This window comes from Schistocerca piceifrons, chromosome 8 (assembly GCF_021461385.2).
Source record: "Schistocerca piceifrons isolate TAMUIC-IGC-003096 chromosome 8, iqSchPice1.1, whole genome shotgun sequence".
NCBI classification, from domain to species: Eukaryota; Metazoa; Arthropoda; class Insecta; order Orthoptera; family Acrididae; genus Schistocerca; species Schistocerca piceifrons.
The window spans coordinates 172,959,050-172,977,883 of record NC_060145.1 but is presented as its reverse complement, the minus strand read 5'-3'; the positions used below and the strand labels follow the sequence as shown (position 1 = coordinate 172,977,883).

The 18,834-nt window shown below is 38.8% G+C and overlaps 1 protein-coding gene across 3 annotated transcripts in view; it reads right to left on the bottom strand.

The window, feature by feature from the left end:
• LOC124711949 (arginine/serine-rich coiled-coil protein 2-like) overlaps window positions 1-8,967 on the bottom strand; it is a 60,909-nt gene extending 51,942 nt beyond the window's left edge. Inside the window, exons 1-3 of one of the 3 annotated variants that reach the window (XM_047242217.1) lie at window positions 8,556-8,613; window positions 8,310-8,393; window positions 7,673-7,764 (exon numbers count right to left, since the gene is read on the bottom strand). In XM_047242217.1, coding sequence (XP_047098173.1) covers window positions 7,673-7,738 — 66 coding nt within the window. In that variant the 5' untranslated portion in view covers window positions 7,739-7,764; window positions 8,310-8,393; window positions 8,556-8,613. Of the gene's footprint in view, window positions 1-2,538; window positions 2,585-7,672; window positions 7,765-8,309; window positions 8,394-8,555 lie in introns of those variants that run through there. The other 2 variants (XM_047242218.1, XM_047242216.1) reach the window with 2 other exon arrangements.
• Window positions 8,968-18,834: the final 9,867 nt, after the last annotated feature.

The following is an 18,834-nucleotide window of genomic DNA, read 5'->3' as shown; positions in this document are numbered from 1 at the left end:
GGCTGTCTTACAGACATAAAATGTTCTCCAGTGATTGCAGAACATTTGATATATGACAAGGCAGCTTTCAGATATGATACCTGTGGCAAGAGGCTGGGAATGGGAGTGACATATGGGTGGATCAGGATGTAGTGTAGGTTGAGTGGGCAATGGATTACCACTTTAGCAAGGGGTGGGAATGATCTGGGATAGGATGTCCCTCATTTCTATACATGATGAAAGACAAAGCCCTGGCAAAGGATATGGTTCAGTTGTTCCAGTCCAGGGTGATTCTGGGAGACGAGCGGCGAGCGGGGTGCTTCTTTGTAACTGATTCTTGAGGGTGGTGGGAGGATTAGGGGTGTGTGAGGATGTTGCATGAGAAATCTGTTTGCAGACTAGGTTTGGGGGTTACTGCCTGTCTGTGAAGATCCTCTTGTGACCTTCAAGCATACTGGCCCAGGGAATTCTCATCACTGCAGATATGTCATCCACTGGGTGGCCAGGCTGTATGGGAGAAATTTTTTTGTTATGGAAGGGATGACAGCCATCTAAATGTAGGTACTGTCATTAGGGGATTTAATAATGGCAGACGTGTGGTTGGAGCTGTCCAAGACATGGAGGTCAATGTCCAAGAAGGTGGCATTCTGGGAAGAGGAGAAGTACCACGTGAAGTGGATGGGAGAGAAGCTGATGATATTGTGGAGGTATGAGGATTGAGCATATTGGCCCTGAGTCCAGATCAGAGATATCATCAATGAACCTGAACTACCCAAGGGCTCTGGGAAGCTACGAAGGTTTCCTGTGGATGGCCCAGCAACAGATTGTGCCCTCAGCAGTGCCACAGATTTGTTTATACATCTTCCTCTCAAAGGAGAATTAGTTGCATATCAGTATATAGTTGGTAAGGCATATGAGGAATGAGGTGGAGTCTGAATAACATTGGCAGAGATAGTGTTTGATAATGGCAAGGCCATGGGCAAGATGGATGTTGGTGTATAGGGAGGTGACGAGTATGGATCCAGGGGGTAAAGGGTTGGGGGGTGGGGAGGTTATTAGAGATGGTGCTCAGATTAGGGAAAGATGGAGAAGGAAATCGGTTATGCCCTTTCGAAGGAACCATTTGCCTTAACCGATTTAGGAAAATCGCAGAAAACCTAAATCAGGATGACCGGACACAGGTTTGAACCATCGTCATCCTGAATGCGAGTCCAGTGTGTAAAGGGGTGGGGGATAGTTACATTATCAAAATCATTACTGTGTACTAACAACCCTTACAACCTGGACATTTGCTGTCTTAAAAATGATAGTTTTTAATTGGATTGGAAGATGTCCCACACATCTAGATGCCTATGTATCTCTTGGAAACTATTCAAGGACACACAGAGTGATGTTCACTACATGTGGCAAAACTGCAGTACTTGTACTGCCAATCTGTCAACTTGGGGGTAACTCAAATGCAGACCCAGCATAACCATACCCAAGTTCTGTAACTCTAAATGAAATATCAAGAAAACTCTAGAAGTAATATGAAGATGCAAAATGCCAGACTTCTGAAGAATCTTTACACTAAATGAATCATCCTCTCACTCACTCACACACACACACACACACACACACACACACACACACACACACACACACACACAGAGAGAGAGAGAGAGAGAGAGAGAGAGAGAGAGAGAGAGAGAGAGAGAGAGAGAGAGAGAGAATTATATATGAATTAAAACATTAAAAACGATCTTTCCATTTTTTCTTCATAAATAAAAATTTATCATTATCTGCACAGCCACGTAACACTAGCTGCTGCTTTATGTCTTTTGGCCAATTCAATACATTCCAATTATGCAGCTGGTGTGTGTGGCAGTACCACTTATGATTGGATTACGTGTCTTAGTAATTATTTTCTTCAGGATACAGATCAATGACAAAGCAAACACTGGTGGCTGTAATGCTTCAAATGTGTCTGCTGTTTTACCATTAAGGTATTTCTGTATTCCTTGTTCTCAGCAGACACAAAACAGTTGTCACCACACCAAGTAGTTGGCAGAACAATTTGCACAACTACTGGTGAGAAGCATTAGCATTATGCACTCTTGCAGCTGAGCCACATTTGCTGTTAGTTGCTTCAGCCTTTATACAAGATTGTGATGTGTTCAAAACTTTGCCATTATAGCAATGCAGTCGTACCTTTAGATAGATAAGGGCTCTTGTTGCTTTCTTCAGGGAAAGGCTACTTCACAAGCACTGCTCGCTCTTCAGTTTACCGATTGTACCTGTTCAGTTCTTTTATGCGAGTAGACAAAATAACTTCACTGAGCTATTCATGTAGTGGAATTATTTTCGGTGTATTAAACGAATATTTATTTGCAGTTGTTAAGTAAGATATTATGTATATAAAAAAATCTCAACCACAGGAGCTGAAATTGTCTACCCACTGAAGATCCTACCCCCAAGTGTAACATGGCGTCAATACATATTTGGCAATATTGATTTAATTGTCTCCACTATCAAATGTCTGGAATACTTATCACAGAATAGGGGTATCAGATGCATCACCCCAGCCTCAGCTCTCCAAACATCTGTAGAGCCCCAGAGGATCCCTCTGCAACAGAAGTAGGTCAGCCAGGTGTTATGGAACTTCTGAAATTTGAACACAAGTCAAGCTATGTGTTACAGCAGACTACTTTTCTAGGCTTTAACATGATCAGTCCCATTACACCCACCAGCTTTGATCAGTGATGTCCTGTCTAAAGTCTTTAGTTTACCATGCGAAGGATGTAAGTTGCCTGTTATTAAATGTTACCTGTGGTTGTCTTAGTACATGGTGTAGTAAGCTATGCCGTTTATTCGAAACACATCGTGATTTCCGAGGTGTGGTTAGGCAGGAACCTACGAGAACAGGTTAAACTGCAACAAGTGAAAACTGTAACGATCACATCATAATCTTGGGCCTCAGAAATATCAGGCTGTTTTTTTTCCGGAATGTGGAACGATTTCCGAGGGTGAGCTTGGGCAGGATCCTATGAAGACAGAGCAATATCAATAATGAAAATCCTAAAGGAATGCACACTACACAATTTCTGCAAAAATGCAAAAAATAACAAATCTTGGAATCGACAACTAGAATTGACCTATATAAATGAATTCTAGCTGTCGAACCACGCCATTTTTCATGGATTTGAGTTACATGTTTTGCATATGTTTGTGTGTGTTTGTTTTTGTGGTTTTGTTAAGATTTTATAGTTTGTCCTGCCCAAAAACCTCTGCTTTCCCATGCTAGTCACAGGAGAGTCAATATTTATTATTGATTATTACCACGATTTTATAATGTTATGAGTTTATTATGCAGTGTATTAGAGTGGATGTTAAAGGTTGTCTGTAATTCACAATTGTAACTTATGTATGCATATTACTTTTTTCTGTGCGACATTCATTTGTTTAGGAATAAGCATTGTCATTTTCAAGTATTTCCTCTCTCTAGCACCTTTGGGTCAGCTATGTCACTGGTCAAGGCTGACATATGGAATTGTACACTAGAATTCATTCAACATATTCATACCCACCTTGCAAGACATACTTTGGATGTATAGTAAGTGGCTCCAATCAGTGCAGCCCATTCTTCAAGTGCCAGAAGTTCCTGAATGGAAGAGATTTATGCAGGGACCACAACACTATTAACAGCGAGAGAAGTGCACTAACATTCTGGTCATTCATTAATTCCCCTCCAAGTGACTAAATCATGGTTCCTTGGCTTTACAATATACTGTTCAACAATAGACAGCAAGAAAGTGACACATTTTTCTATCCAAACCCTTTCTCACCAACATTAAGTAGGCAACTGACATCACATTCACAGTAAACACACTTCTCAGCCACTGTGTACAGGAATGTATTTTCCTAAAATCTCACATAACTGCAAACAAGTAGCCATTCAAACTGAAAATAATTGCACTATATAAGCATGAGTGCAGTGAAGTTATTTTGTCTATGCACATATGAGAACTGGATAGGAAATGGTGGAAGCTATAGCCTGCCTGTAGACTGAACGAACTGTTTACAGCGCAGGGAAGTTTGCTTTCCTGGAAGAACACTACAACTGCTATACAGGAAGATGATGAATCAATTTTCCCTCTATGAATGTAAAACAATGTACAGATTTACATAGAATCTGTCCACATGTATTTCCTGAATGAAGATTGTCAGTAACTCTCATGTTTTCAATGCAGTGTTAATGCACTTTGTGGAAAATAAACACCCCCCCCCCCTCAGGCGTGTGCATGCAATGCCATAACCAGCAGTGAGTCACTGGGCAATCTGTAGTTTGCAGAACTGCGAAGAACGGAAAATACATGACCACAATACGGCAACCTACCTTCCTTCCCACATTTTCTCCCCCTTACATGTGGTACACACATTTAACGTTTGTTCCAAACTTACTCAATTTAACAAAGAGTTTTATCCACCCCTACAAAATGGAAAGTATTAGTCCTAGGCCTAGAGATTTTTGAGTTATTCAACACCTCACACCTGCAGTCATACTCCACCAGTCAGGTTTTGCAGTGTGTTGCTCAAGGAACTTGCTTCTATCACAGTACAAAAATTTATGACTAAACAATTTTTTCCTTATTTGAACTGTTTTGGTCTTAGTTGACTGGGTTAAACAACCGTGTATTAAGTCTATTACTAACTGGAACAGAAACTGAGTGTTATTTCCCCACATCCTTTGGTTATTTGTGACACCTAAGACTGACTTTAGGGCTCATTGTTGTGTTACAAATCATATTCAAAGATTTATAACCTGCCCTATAGTCGCCTGCTCTGCAGAACTTTATGTGACTTACAATCTGCATGCTTCAAATTTCTGAAAACTTTACATCATGTTTAACGTTACAATTCGTCTGGCAACAAGTTATCTGCTTCATGTCATTCAGCAAAGTATGGGCAAACAAAATGCTATATGACAACACACAGTGAAGCACTCTGTTGTTCATAATCAACCTCTTGGGTGATTGCAGCTTTATTTATCCATTTGTTAAATGCATCCAACCACATGAACCAGCCAGACAGAATGAGTGGTAAATAAAAATCATGTTAAATTATTAAAGATACCAAATACCACGAAAAGTAAAAGTAATTTGCACAGACCATAGCGTAACAACAGTGATACATGAACGCAAACAACATGGTATCATCCATAAAAGAGATTATTTTTAAGACTGATATCAAGCATGCCTTCAGTCTTCACAGAGTCTGTAAAGTCTACTAAATTAAGTTTCAGAGAAGTCTAACATGTCTTACAGAAGGACACAAAACAAGGATGCATTATAATACAACTATACTGCTTGGATTGTGATTCAATAATTTGAGAGTGTCACTGCTAATCATAAACTTTGATCCAATTATTTCACAGCAACAGAAATTCTCAACGTCTGACAAACTGCACTCATGCTGTTTACAAGAATCCTTTCTGAAATGAATACAAATTTTTCACCAGCACTTAAAAAAAAAAAAAAAAAAAAAAAAACTACTGTCTATAGGTTAGATATCTCCGTTACCAAATTTAATACAAACCAATCATAGAGGCTACCAGCATAGCCAAAAGTCTTCACAATTCTCCTAGCAACCTCCTTGCATTTGTCTGCAGGACTTTTACAAATACTAGCATTTGATGGAAGCTTTGTATGTATCTTTACTCACTGTCTACCCACAAGCACAGAACATTATTCAAGGTAATTCCACAGACTGATGCCACATCAACCCTACTTCAAAGTTACTAATGAATTCTGTACTTGACGTAAAAGGGAATGGGTGCAGACTGAATCTTGGCAGGATATCCTTGGTACAGATAAACTAGAAAGCAAGCAAATTAACAGATTCACATAAACTTACTCAAATATTCAAGCACACGTAATTACATCAAAGTATGAAACCCCATTCTAAGTTAATTCTAATTATAACTAGTATGCATCACAATATTTGGTATGTACTACAAATTCTACAATGGAAGCATAACCACACAGTATCCTAATGTAACAAAATTAAGAAAATATCAGCTCAACAGACTTTAAAAATAAATAAAAAATGCAATTGTCCACAAGCTTGTTTTGAAATTTTACAATAAAATCTACAGAACTTAACTTCAAGGAAACACATTATGAAAATAACTACACACTGAAAGAGCATGGACAAAAAGGGAAGATTGTAGTGCTGGAACACGTCAGTCAATGAGGGACACCATCATGAACTCAGAACAATAAGATACACAGAAAATACAAAAAGTACAACAAAAAAAAAAAGTTCACTTCACCTATACTAGGTGGTCAAATGTCAAGCTGTCACACAATTCAAAGAAATTCTACATCTTACCACACCAAATATGCACATCCACTCCCCCCTATCCAAAATTCACAGAACATTAAGCAGAATATTGTTGACAGTACACCACATTGTCAATTTACAAAAGACAGTAAACTATTGGTTGTTACTGCTCACTATGATAACTTCGAACTTATTTTTTGGGACATGGAAACATGCCCAGGCTTTTCTCATCTCTAATTTTATATCAGAGAATGTAACTGAACCCCTCACTCACCACTGTCAATGTACATATCTTATTGTTGCTGCTCAGAAGACATGTTAAGTGACAGTGTCTTTCAAATTACTGTGTGGGAACTGTAACTTGTCTCAAGTGCTCCCTGTTTCCGATCAATGTCTTAGTGATTTGCGAATGGTCATTGCAAACTGTGCACCATACCACTAGTCAATGTTGATTGCAATGTTGTCTGCTTTGCGGCTGAGCTGTGTGGTCACTGTTTTGATGTGCTATTTTCATTGTGATTGTTTCGAAAATGGGTGATGTAGTGGTTGCTGGCCCATCATGGGATTACCTTCTACTCCAGTTCAGAAAAAGAAGCCAGATAGCAAGAGTTTGTGGGAGCTCACAACACAGGTTACTGTTGTCTGCACAGCATACTTACAGTACACTGATGCAGAGCTTGCTGCACACCCCCCCCCCCCTCCCCCACATCCCAACCGCACCATACCCTATAGGCTCTACCTGCAACCCCTACTCAGAAGACGCCAAATTATAGTTCCCCAGTAACACATTTTTGAGTAAACAAATCAAACATACATTACTGACACTAGATAAGAAAAGGTTAGAGCAGAAAAATCAAGGGCTATTAAAGGAGCAAAAGTTTCCTGGGAGACAAAAATGTGTTAAAACCTTACTGGTTGTTACTGAGCCATTATGCTGAAAAATAAACATTATGCCTTTGCTCACAGTCCATGGTTACAATAATATATTCAATAATAATGTAAGACAGAGAAAGTAATCAGCAGGGTTAGTCTTTTTTCACAGATAGTAGGATGACCTGCACCAATATACCTTCATCTCCAAATTGATTAGGTGAGCATTAATGAGCCATAAATCAATTTGAAAATGTGTTTGGTAATTCTGCACATTTGATTTGGGAAAACCTTTTGGGAATACATACGAATTGTAATGCCCAAAATGTTTCACAAACCAGTAAGTGGGTAAACTCACACCTGACATAGCATCAGATGGTGAAATAAGCCTAAACTCTTACAGACAAAATTATACCTACACAAATTAAGAAAGACCTTACTTGAATTCAGTTTCTCTGTTTACTCTTTGTAAATATTCGTTACCTGTCCTGACAGTACTCACCCAAAATGATCTTGTGACATTGTTGATGGTTGCTTTGAAGATCAGACCGTTGGGAACTTTACACATCTCGCCTTGCGATGGCTTTGGCGCCACTGTCCATGCACATGGTAGTATATTTAAGAATGTGTTAATATTTTTTGATCTTTTACAAACATTTCCGAAGAAATTGCCGCATTTTCGGCACATGAGTTGAAAAATTAAGTGATTTCCAAATAGCATGTCAAACGCTCGCACATTTTGAAAAAAGACAAATATGTTATGCATTCCCTTGTTAAATGAATAAATAAACATTAAACTAGGCCAGATGCAAGAAACACCAAGGCTTTTCACAGCATTTAAAAGGATAAGTTCAGAACTAAAATGCACAGGCCTACAGGTATTGCAACATGAAAAAAAAGTTATGACAACAAATTTAGGGCACCAGGAAAACCACCACTTATTGACACAACTTTGACATTTTTGGCTCTTCCTTTCTTACTATAATGGAGGCACAAAAAAAGTGGCCATAGAAGAAAGGATGGCATTCCAAATACTGGCGCAATCTGTGGTACCCTAAATATTTATCTAGGCTTACATCATATAAAGCACAATAAAGACTTGATAAGCCTAAAACTTAACAAATGTAAAACATTCCTACCTCACTCATATCCATTTGTACGTTATCGTAATTGACGTCGTCTTCTTGCTTGTTTTCTCTGTCGGAGCCTTCTCCAATACGTTCCTTTAAAATAATAAACAATGCTTCAGAAAATTAAAGACAAATTGAGACACCCTATTGTGTAGAACTTTGAGAGAGACACACATCAAAATAAAAGACTACAAATATGTCATGAGACACTATAGAAACTATCATCACAATCGACAAAGTTTAATTAAAATTTACCTTGTTATCTTGCAACATTTCGTTGCTTTCATCATCGCTACCGTAACCAGCTAACGATTCCATTATGGCGTCTTTAGCTTTCTGTCCAGGTTTTACAATACCTCAACCTTTGATCCTCGTCTTTTTTCTTTAGTTTCGTAAAAAAATTGCTAATTTCACTAAATCACATAACAGCACCTTTGCTGAAACGAGATATTAATATTTCAAATGTATAAAGGCAGAAAAACAAGGCCCTTCTGTCGTATGTAAACGACTACTTTGAGCCTTGAAAGTTTGCAAAAGTGCTTGATCGATAGTGTGACATGTCTATTTCTGTCTACTTTTTGAATTTTAGAACGTGCGAAAATAAACACAGAACTTAATGATACTTAATTTCACAAGGCTTCTACCATTTGCGTTTTCATCACACATTCACTTATGTGAAGTCGATAACAATCTGTATCTTCGATACTTTGAAATCTTTTTCTTGATTTCCTAGATTGAGTCCTTTCGTTTTGCGTAGAGATAAAAATGTCGTTTCCGAAGAATATGTGAGATCTTCATAGCTAAATATCTATTGTGAATTTCAGTATTCAAAACTGCATCTGACCTCCGACTGAAGTTACTTTTCAATCCATGAAACACAATTATCGCAAATAGTTAAGTTCACTATTTTTGGTAATATACCTTGGCTGGGTTTAAGTTATACTGCCAATATAAAGTAGATCAGATCTATGTAAATTTTCTTACTGCATTGACTACGCAACGGCAAATGACGGCAACAGTTACTCGGAAAGAATGTCCGAGAAGAAGGTTTCTGTTTGAAACCGCGTGTTGGGTTAGAAAGCAAAAGAGGTCATCGCACTAGTGGGCTTCTAATAGGAAATCGCTGATTCAGCTACGAAACGACTGCCGAAGTGACCGAGGCTCTCTAGAAAGTACGTTCTAGAATGAGTGAGGATGTTGTAAAATGTTGCAGAATGTTACAGAATCTCCTAGAAGGGTATCACCATAAATAAGGCACAAGGGCAGAAGTTAAGGTATAGTGGAATTAATTTAAGAGAATAATGTTTTTCTCACAGTCAGTTATATATAGCTAGCTCTGGAGCAGAAAACCCAAGGAATTTACATTTTTTTCTCACCAAATAATGAAATGACAAATGTAGTTAATTTGTATTGTTATCGCATATGTACAATACAAATTAACTACATTTGTCATTTCATTATTTGGTGAGAAAAAAAAAATTTTGTATTGTTATCGCATATGTCCCCCCCATGAACCATGGACCTTGCCGTTGGTGGGGAGGCTTGCGTGCCTCGGCGATACAGATAGCCGTACCGTAGGTGCAACCACAACGGAGGGTTATCTGTTGAGAGGCCAGACAAACATGTGGTTCCTGAAGAGGGGCAGCAGCCTTTTCAGTAGTTGCAAGGGCAACAGTCTGGATGATTGACTGATCTGGCCTTGTAACAATAACCAAAACAGCCTTGCTGTGCTGGTACTGCGAACGGCTGAAAGCAAGGGGAAACTACAGCCGTAATTTTTCCCGAGGGCATGCAGCTTTACTGTATGATTACATGATGATGGCATCCTCTTGGGTAAAATATTCCGGAGGTAAAATAGTCCCCCATTCGGATCTCCGGGCGGGGACTACTCAAGAGGATGTCGTTATCAGGAGAAAGAAAACTGGCGTTCTACGGATCGGAGCGTGGAATGTCAGATCCCTTAATCGGGCAGGTAGGTTAGAAAATTTAAAAAGGGAAATGGATAGGTTGAAGTTAGATATAGTGGGAATTAGTGAAGTTCGGTGGCAGGAGGAACAAGACTTCTGGTCAGGTGACTACAGGGTTATAAACACAAAATCAAATAGGGGTAATGCAGGAGTAGGTTTAATAATGAATAGGAAAATAGGAATGCGGGTAAGCTACTACAAACAGCATAGTGAACGCATTATTGTGGCCAAGATAGATACGAAGCCCACGCCTACTACAGTAGTACAAGTTTATATGCCAACTAGCTCTGCAGATGACGAAGAAATTGAAAAAATGTATGATGAAATAAAAGAAATTATTCAGATTGTGAAGGGAGACGAAAATTTAATAGTCATGGGTGACTGGAATTCGAGTGTAGGAAAAGGGAGACAGAAATGAAAGAGGAAGCCGCCTGGTCGAATTTTGCACAGAGCACAACATAATCATAACTAACACTTGGTTTAAGAATCATGAAAGAAGGTTGTATACATGGAAGAACCCTGGAGATACTAAAAGGTATCAGATAGATTATATAATGGTAAGACAGAGATTTAGGAACCAGGTTTTAAATTGTAAGACATTTCCAGGGGCAGATGTGGACTCTGACCACAATCTATTGGTTATGACCTGTAGATTAAAACTGAAGAAACTGCAAAAAGGTGGGAATTTAAGGAGATGGGACCTGGATAAACTAAAAGAACCAGAGGTTGTACAGAGATTCAGGGAGAGCATAAGGGAGCAATTGACAGGAATGGGGGAAATAAATACAGTAGAAGAAGAATGGGTAGCTTTGAGGGATGAAGTAGTGAAGGCAACAGAGGATCAAGTAGGTAAAAAGACTAGGGCTAGTAGAAATCCTTGGGTAACAGAAGAAATATTGAATTTAATTGATGAAAGGAGAAAATATAAAAATGCAGTAAGTGAAACAGGCAAAAAGGAATACAAACGTCTCAAAAATGAGATCGACAGGAAGTGCAAAATGGCTAAGCAGGGATGGCTAGAGGACAAATGTAAGGATGTAGAGGCCTATCTCACTAGGGGTAAGATAGATACCGCCTACAGGAAAATTAAAGAGACCTTTGGAGAAAGGAGAAACACTTGTATGAATATCAAGAGCTCAGATGGAAACCCAGTTCTAAGCAAAGAAGGGAAAGCAGAAAGGTGGAAGCAGTATATAGAGGGTCTATACAAGGGCGATGTACTTGAGGACAATATTATGGAAATGGAAGAGGATGTAGATGAAGATGAAATGGGAGATATGATACTGCGTGAAGAGTTTGACAGAGCACTGAAAGACCTGAGTCGAAACAAGGCCCCCAGAGTAGACAATATTCCATTGGAACTACTGACGGCCGTGGGAGAGCCAGTCCTGACAAAACTCTACCATCTGGTGAGCAAGATGTATGAGACAGGCGAAATACCCTCAGACTTCAAGAAGAATATAATAATTCCAATCCCAAAGAAAGCAGGTGTTGACAGATGTGAAAATTACCGAACTATCAGCTTAATAAGTCACAGCTGCAAAATACTAACACGAATTCTTTACAGACGAATGGAAAAACTAGTAGAAGCCAACCTCGGGGAAGATCAGTTTGGATTCCGTAGAAACACTGGAACACGTGAGGCAATACTGACCTTACGACTTATCTTAGAAGAAAGATTAATGAAAGGCAAACCTACGTTTCTAGCATTTGTAGACTTAGAGAAAGCTTTGACAATGTTGACTGGAATACTCTCTTTCAAATTCTAAAGGTGGCAGGGGTAAAATACAGGGAGCGAAAGGCTATTTACAATTTGTACAGAAACCAGATGGCAGTTATAAGAGTCGAGGGACATGAAAGGGAAGCAGTGGTTGGGAAGGGAGTAAGACAGGGTTGTAGCCTCTCCCCGATGTTGTTCAATCTGTATATTGAGCAAGCAGTAAAGGAAACAAAAGAAAAATTCGGAGTAGGTATTAAAATTCATGGAGAAGAAATAAAAACTTTGAGGTTCGCCGATGACATTGTAATTCTGTCAGAGACAGCAAAGGACTTGGAAGAGCAGTTGAATGGAATGGACAGTGTCTTGAAAGGAGGATATAAGATGAACATCAACAAAAGCAAAACAAGGATAATGGAATGTAGTCTAATTAAGTCAGGTGATGCTGAGGGAATTAGATTAGGAAATGAGGCACTTAAAGTAGTAAAGGAGTTTTGCTATTTGGGGAGCAAAATAACTGATGATGGTCAAAGTAGAGAGGATATAAAATGTAGACTGGCAATGGCAAGGAAAGCGTTTCTGAAGAAGAGAAATTTGTTAACATCCAGTATTGATTTAAGTGTCAGGAAGTCATTTCTGAAAGTATTCGTATGGAGTGTAGCCATGTATGGAAGTGAAACATGGACGATAAATAGTTTGGACAAGAAGAGAATAGAAGCTTTCGAAATGTGGTGCTACAGAAGAATGCTGAAGATTAGATGGGTAGATCACATAACTAATGAGGAAGTATTGAATAGGATTGGGGAGAAGAGAAGTTTGTGGCACAACTTGACCAGAAGAAGGGATCGGTTGGTGGGACATGTTCTGAGGCATCAAGGGATCACCAATTTAGCATTGGAGGGCAGCGTGGAGGGTAAAAATCGTAGAGGGAGACCAAGAGATGAATACACTAAGCAGATTCAGAAGGATGTAGGTTGCAGTAGGTACTGGGAGATGAAAAAGCTTGCACAGGATAGAGTAGCATGGAGAGCTGCATCAAACCAGTCTCAGGACTGAAGACCACAACAACAACAACAACAACATCGCATATGTTACTTGCAAATGAAATAAAGTGAAAACAAAGCAAAGTTTTCTGTCACTAAATTACACAGTAAGGAGAATATAATGATTGACTTTAGTTTTATTATTTCGGTATTTAAAGGTTCATTTTTTAAAATCCGCATTGGATATGAGATGGCTGGCTTTGTTGGAGGTGGGAGCCCGTCTACCACCAATCACTGGTTTTTGTGTCAGATGAGTGTTGCGCACAACTGTACTTGCGTTGGTAGCTCTTATTGTTGTGCAAATATGAGTGTTTGAAGTTGTTGCTGTCACATTGTGCTGGTCACCAGACATCTTCCCTCTGTTTTGCATTAATGTATATTTCGAAGGAAAAAAATAAGAGGCTCATTGAGCTTTAATTCTTGATTGTGTCTGAAGATTCTAAAATATTCTCGAAAGTTTTAGAACGCTCTAGGATCTTCTAGAATATCACTGTGTTCTTTAACATTTTTGATAGTTCCTGAATGTTTTAGAACGCTCAAGAAAGTTGCAGAGTTTCCTTTAACGTTCCCATTAGAATGTTTTGAAATGTTCTCAGTGTTCTGCAAAGAAACGATAAACTGAGTCTCAGAGTAGTTAATATCAAATTAGGACCCTGTTGAATACTTAAGTGGATTTAATAGTACTTAAGAGGATGCTTGAACATTCAAGAGTATTTTTGAGCGTACAGTTCCGACATTTCTAAGTTTTTTTGAATTTTCATTAGTATAATATTATTGAGTGTTCTCAGAAAACAAATGAAAATAAAGGCAAAGCTGAAAAGGGCTTTTTCTGCTAGTATGTAACATATACAAATGCAAAACAGTGCTTCTTCACACATTTGATCATTAAATAATAAGAAAAGGCAATATTTCGTGACAATATTCGCGTAATAAATGAACTATATATTAATATTTATTTGTTTAACTGGACTTCTTTCATCAGACCAGGATTTCATCCTTTAAGTATCTTTTTTTGCATCGTAGTTTCCTGAGAAATATCAATTTTAATATGAGAAATAGTATTAAAATGATTTGGTTGTCTGAAGTGGCAATGTGAGTAAATAATACTGACTATGAACTAATAAAGTTATTACTGCAGCTGCTGCCACTAATAGTGATGATAATTATAATAATGACAATAATAAAAATAATGATAGTGGCAGATCTAAAAGGAATTTGTAAGTGTACAAGGTAGATGTTTTCAGATACAGCCAGTTCAGAGAAAAGGAAATTTAAGGAGACTGCACCAACTAGGAATAATGGGAAAAGAGGAAGATCTGGTTCGAAAGAAGGATATTCAAGGGTAACAAGTGCGTAAAGAGATAATGATAATCCCTGTTGTAGCATTAGTAGCAATGGCATTAACTGTCTCCTGAAGATGGAGATTTTATTCAGTCCTCTGATGTAATTTGAAGGGTTATTCCAAAGTTGGATTCCTGCTACTGAGAAGGACTTTGAGAAAGTGGCTGGAAGATGGGCTGGGACAGAAAAAATTTTATATTGATGGGAACGGGGGTTTCTAACATGTTTTTCTGATAAGAGTGGTAAGATTGGGGAGATATATTGAGGGACAGTTGATAACACAGTAGAGAAGACAGATGGTATAGAAATGTCTGTGCTTGTCTGCACACAACCTGAATAGTTACTCAGATAGTGAAGGGAGACGAAAATTTAATAGTCATGGGTGACTGGAATTCAGTAGTAGGAAAAGGAGGAGAAGGAAACGTAGTAGGTGAATATGGATTGGGGCTAAGAAATGAAAGAGGAAGCTGCCTAGTAGAATTTTGCACAGAGCAGAACTTAATCATAGCTAACACTTGGTTCAAGAATCATAAAAGAAGGTTGTATACATGGAAGAACCCTGGAGATACTGACAGGTTTCAGATAGATTATATAATGGTAAGACAGAGATTTAGGAACCGGGTTTTAAATTGTAAGACATTTCCAGGGGCAGATGTGGACTCTGACCACAATCTATTGGTTATGAAGTGTAGATTAAAACTGAAGAAACTGCAAAAAGGTGGGAATTTAAGGAGATGGGACCTGGATAAACTGAAAGAACCAGAGGTTGTACAGAGTTTCAGGAAGAGCATAAAGGAACAGTTGACAGGAATGGGGGAAAGAAATACAGTAGAAGAAGAATGGGTGGCTTTGAGAGATGAAGTAATGAAGGCAGCAGAGGATGAAGTAGGTAAAACGGCGAGGGCTAATAGAAATCCTTGGGTAACAGAAGAATAATTGAATTTAATTCATGAAAGGAGAAAATATAAAAATGCAGTAAATGAAGCAGGCAAAAAGGAATACAAACGTCTCAAAAATGAAATCGACAGGAATTGGAAAATGGCTAAGCAGGGATGGCTAGAGGACAAATGTAAGGATGTAGAGGCTTATCTCACTAGGGGTAAGATAGGTACTGCCTACAGGAAAATTAAAGAGACCTTTGGAGAAAAGAAAACCACTTGTATGAATATCAAGAGTTCAGATGGAAACCCAGTTCTAAGCAAAGAAGGGAAACCAGAAAGGTGGAAGGAGTATATAGAGGGTTTATACAAGGGTGATGTACTTGAGGACAATATTATGGAAATGGAAGAGGATGTAGATGAAGATGAAATGGGAGATAAGATACTGCGTGAAGAGTTTGACAGAGCACTGAAAGACATGAGTCGAAACAAGGCCCTGGGAGTAGACAACATTCTATTAGAACTACTGACAGCCTTGGGAGAGCCAGTCCTGACAAATCTCTACCATCTGGTGAGAAAGATGTATGAGACAGGCGAAATACCCTCAGACTTCAAGAAGAATATAATAATTCCAATCCCAAAGAAAGCAGGTGTTGACAGATGTGAAAATTACCAAACAATCAGTTTAATAAGTCACGGATACAAAATACTAAAGGGAATTCTTCACAGACGAATGGAAAAACTGGTAGAAGCCGACCTCGGGGAAGATCAGTTTCGATTCCGTAGAAATATTGGAACACATGAGGCAATACTGACCCTATGACTTATCTTAGAAGCTAGATTAAGGAAAGGCAAACCTACGTCTCTAGCATTTGTAGACTTAAGGCCCGTCCACACGCAACGATCTGTCTGCGCAAATGTCTGCGCACATCACATCTGCGCAGACAGATCGTTGTGTGTGGACAGAAGATCTGCACCAACCTGAGGTGTGTGCAAACCTGGAAGTTGGAGTTGGAGGTTTGAGCGAAACCTCTCAAATCTGTCGGTTCAAACCACATCTGTGCAGACAAGATGGAGCGTGTGGACAGGAGATCGTCGCAAATCTGGCGCGAAACAGCTGTTTGCTCAGTCTAGTGTTTGTATTTGTGTGCACAGGGCTGATACTCGTCAGTGTTCTCGAGAGTTTGTAAGTGAATTAATTGAAATATACAGAAATCACCCATGTTTTTGGAAGATTAAAAGTAAAGAATATAGTGACCGAGACAAAAAGACAGCAGCATACAATGCTCTAATTGAAAAATTGCGGGCGGTTGGTCGGCAAACAGAGAAACGGTAATAAAAAAATAATTTCGTTGCGAACTGGCGAAATTATTTGCGGATGGATGTCGAAACTTATAATTATCTCTTAAAGCATGTAACCCCTCATATTATGAGAAAAAATACTTGTATGAGAAGGGCAATTTCTCCTCTTGAACGCCTGGCAGTATCATGAAGATTCCTAGCAACAGGAAGGAGCTACAATGATTTGGAATTTTCATCTGCAATATCGAAACAAGCATTGAGTGAAATAATACCCAACACATGTGAAGCTATTTACGCTTTCCTGAAGGATGAGTTCATGAAGGCAAGTCAAGTAAATTAGTCTGTCAGCGAACTGTTTACCGAAAAGAGTTATCCAAAGTTCAGAAATCTAGAAGACCTGGTGTAGGAGTAGATCAAGTATACCAGCCAACGTTATGGTATTTTGATCTACTTGGCTTTCTTAGTGATCAAGAAACGCCAAGACCAAGCAGGAGTACAATTGAAGATGAAATTGGAGTGCCAATGTGCGAGGAAATGGAACACGAGGTTATGTAAAACAAAACAGGTTCGCCCTGCAACTCTCGCAGTATCTTTACGTGACAAAACTGCTTTCGCTTTAGCAGCCACTGTCTGCACCATTTTGACCGCTTTCTCTGTTTCCTGCGGTTGGTCTGAATGTTTTTTGCAACACAAGTTGCGAACACAGACCACAACAGAACTTCCTCCATTTCTGTTTTTCAAAATATCTGAATTAAATTTTGACGTTTTCGGGGAGCGTAGTCGCTTGCCACTGATATTTCTTTTCTACACCGACAGATGGCGGGCGAGTAGTAGGTTGGGGTTTGTGTCGTGTGAACACACCACATTTGCAGCGATCTTTTGCATGTACAGACATCTGCGCCGATGTCTGCGCAGACAGATCGTTGCGTGTGGACCGGGCTTTAGAGAAAGCTTTTGACAATGTTGATTGGAATACTCTCTTTCAAATTCTGAAGGTGGCAGGGGTAAAATACAGGGAGTGAAATGCTATTTACAATTTGTACAGAAACCAGCGAAATTTATTGTGTTGTATCTCTGCCTGCCATTCTAGTACAGCCAGCCAGTACCCTTGAACTGTAGTAGGAGACCATTTACTTGGTATTTCTTAGACACAATGGGTTTAGGAATTAATTATCCAAATATTTGAAGTTTTGGCCTCCAGTGCTTCACAATGGAAGATTGTACTTAGGAATTTCTTTCTCTATACACATTGTGTGCAGGTGTTTCTTGAAGTTAACATGGAAAGTCGTTAGACCTACTATGAATTTGATCTGCATTCTGTTCAAGCCCAGAATTGCAGAACTTCTCTTAAAACATGCATTTGAGATCATAACTTGCCATATTTTTGGTTTTGGGTCTTAGTCCAATATTCTACATATTGCCTCCTGATCCAGCTATGTACAGTAGCTTAACTTTTACTATCAGCTTAGTGATAATTAAAACAGGTTCTTGTCCAACAAATGGAGTTATCGCCTCTGGCCATCCTATCAGCTTGTTTATTATCATTAGGGCACTGATTTTAATGAAAGTCATAATTTTTACCTGAAGTTCAGAGTGAATTTTTCAACAATTTATACACACATCCGGGTGCTGGTCTATGAAAATGTATCTTAATTGTGCATATAAAGCCATATTTACAGCTTTTTTAAATAATAGCTTATACTGCAGCCAGCTTTTGTCATAACATGTCATACTTTGGACAACTTTTGCCAAAAATACATATATTTCTCGTCTCTTTAAGGATGTAAGAATATAAACATGAACATGTTTCCATTGATATTGTCACAAATAAATGTGACAATTGTTAGAAAAGTTTATTTATCACAACTATAGCAGACAACGAGTATCGATTTTCTCATGTAAGAAATTGTCGCACAGGGTTGACAAAACACTTTCAGAGCCAACAAAGGCAGCTTCCGACGTAATAAACATCGCCCATGTGGTCACACAGTTCAGTCTGAATACAAAGGACGATTCAACATGCCAGGAATGAAGTGCTGCAACAGCATGAAGTTGCTAGATTTGTTTGTGATTTGAGCACTGAGCACTCACAAGGAAATATTAATTTCTAAACTTTTGCAGATAAACTTAGTGTATAAATGTGCTTTAATGTGCAACAACAGTGTAATACCATCAAATATAGCATCTGTGTGAAGATCAGTGCTGAAAATGATAGCAGGCAAACGGTGTTATTTGAGGAGGAGGAGGAGGATATTAGTGTTTAACGTCCCATCGACAACGAGGTCA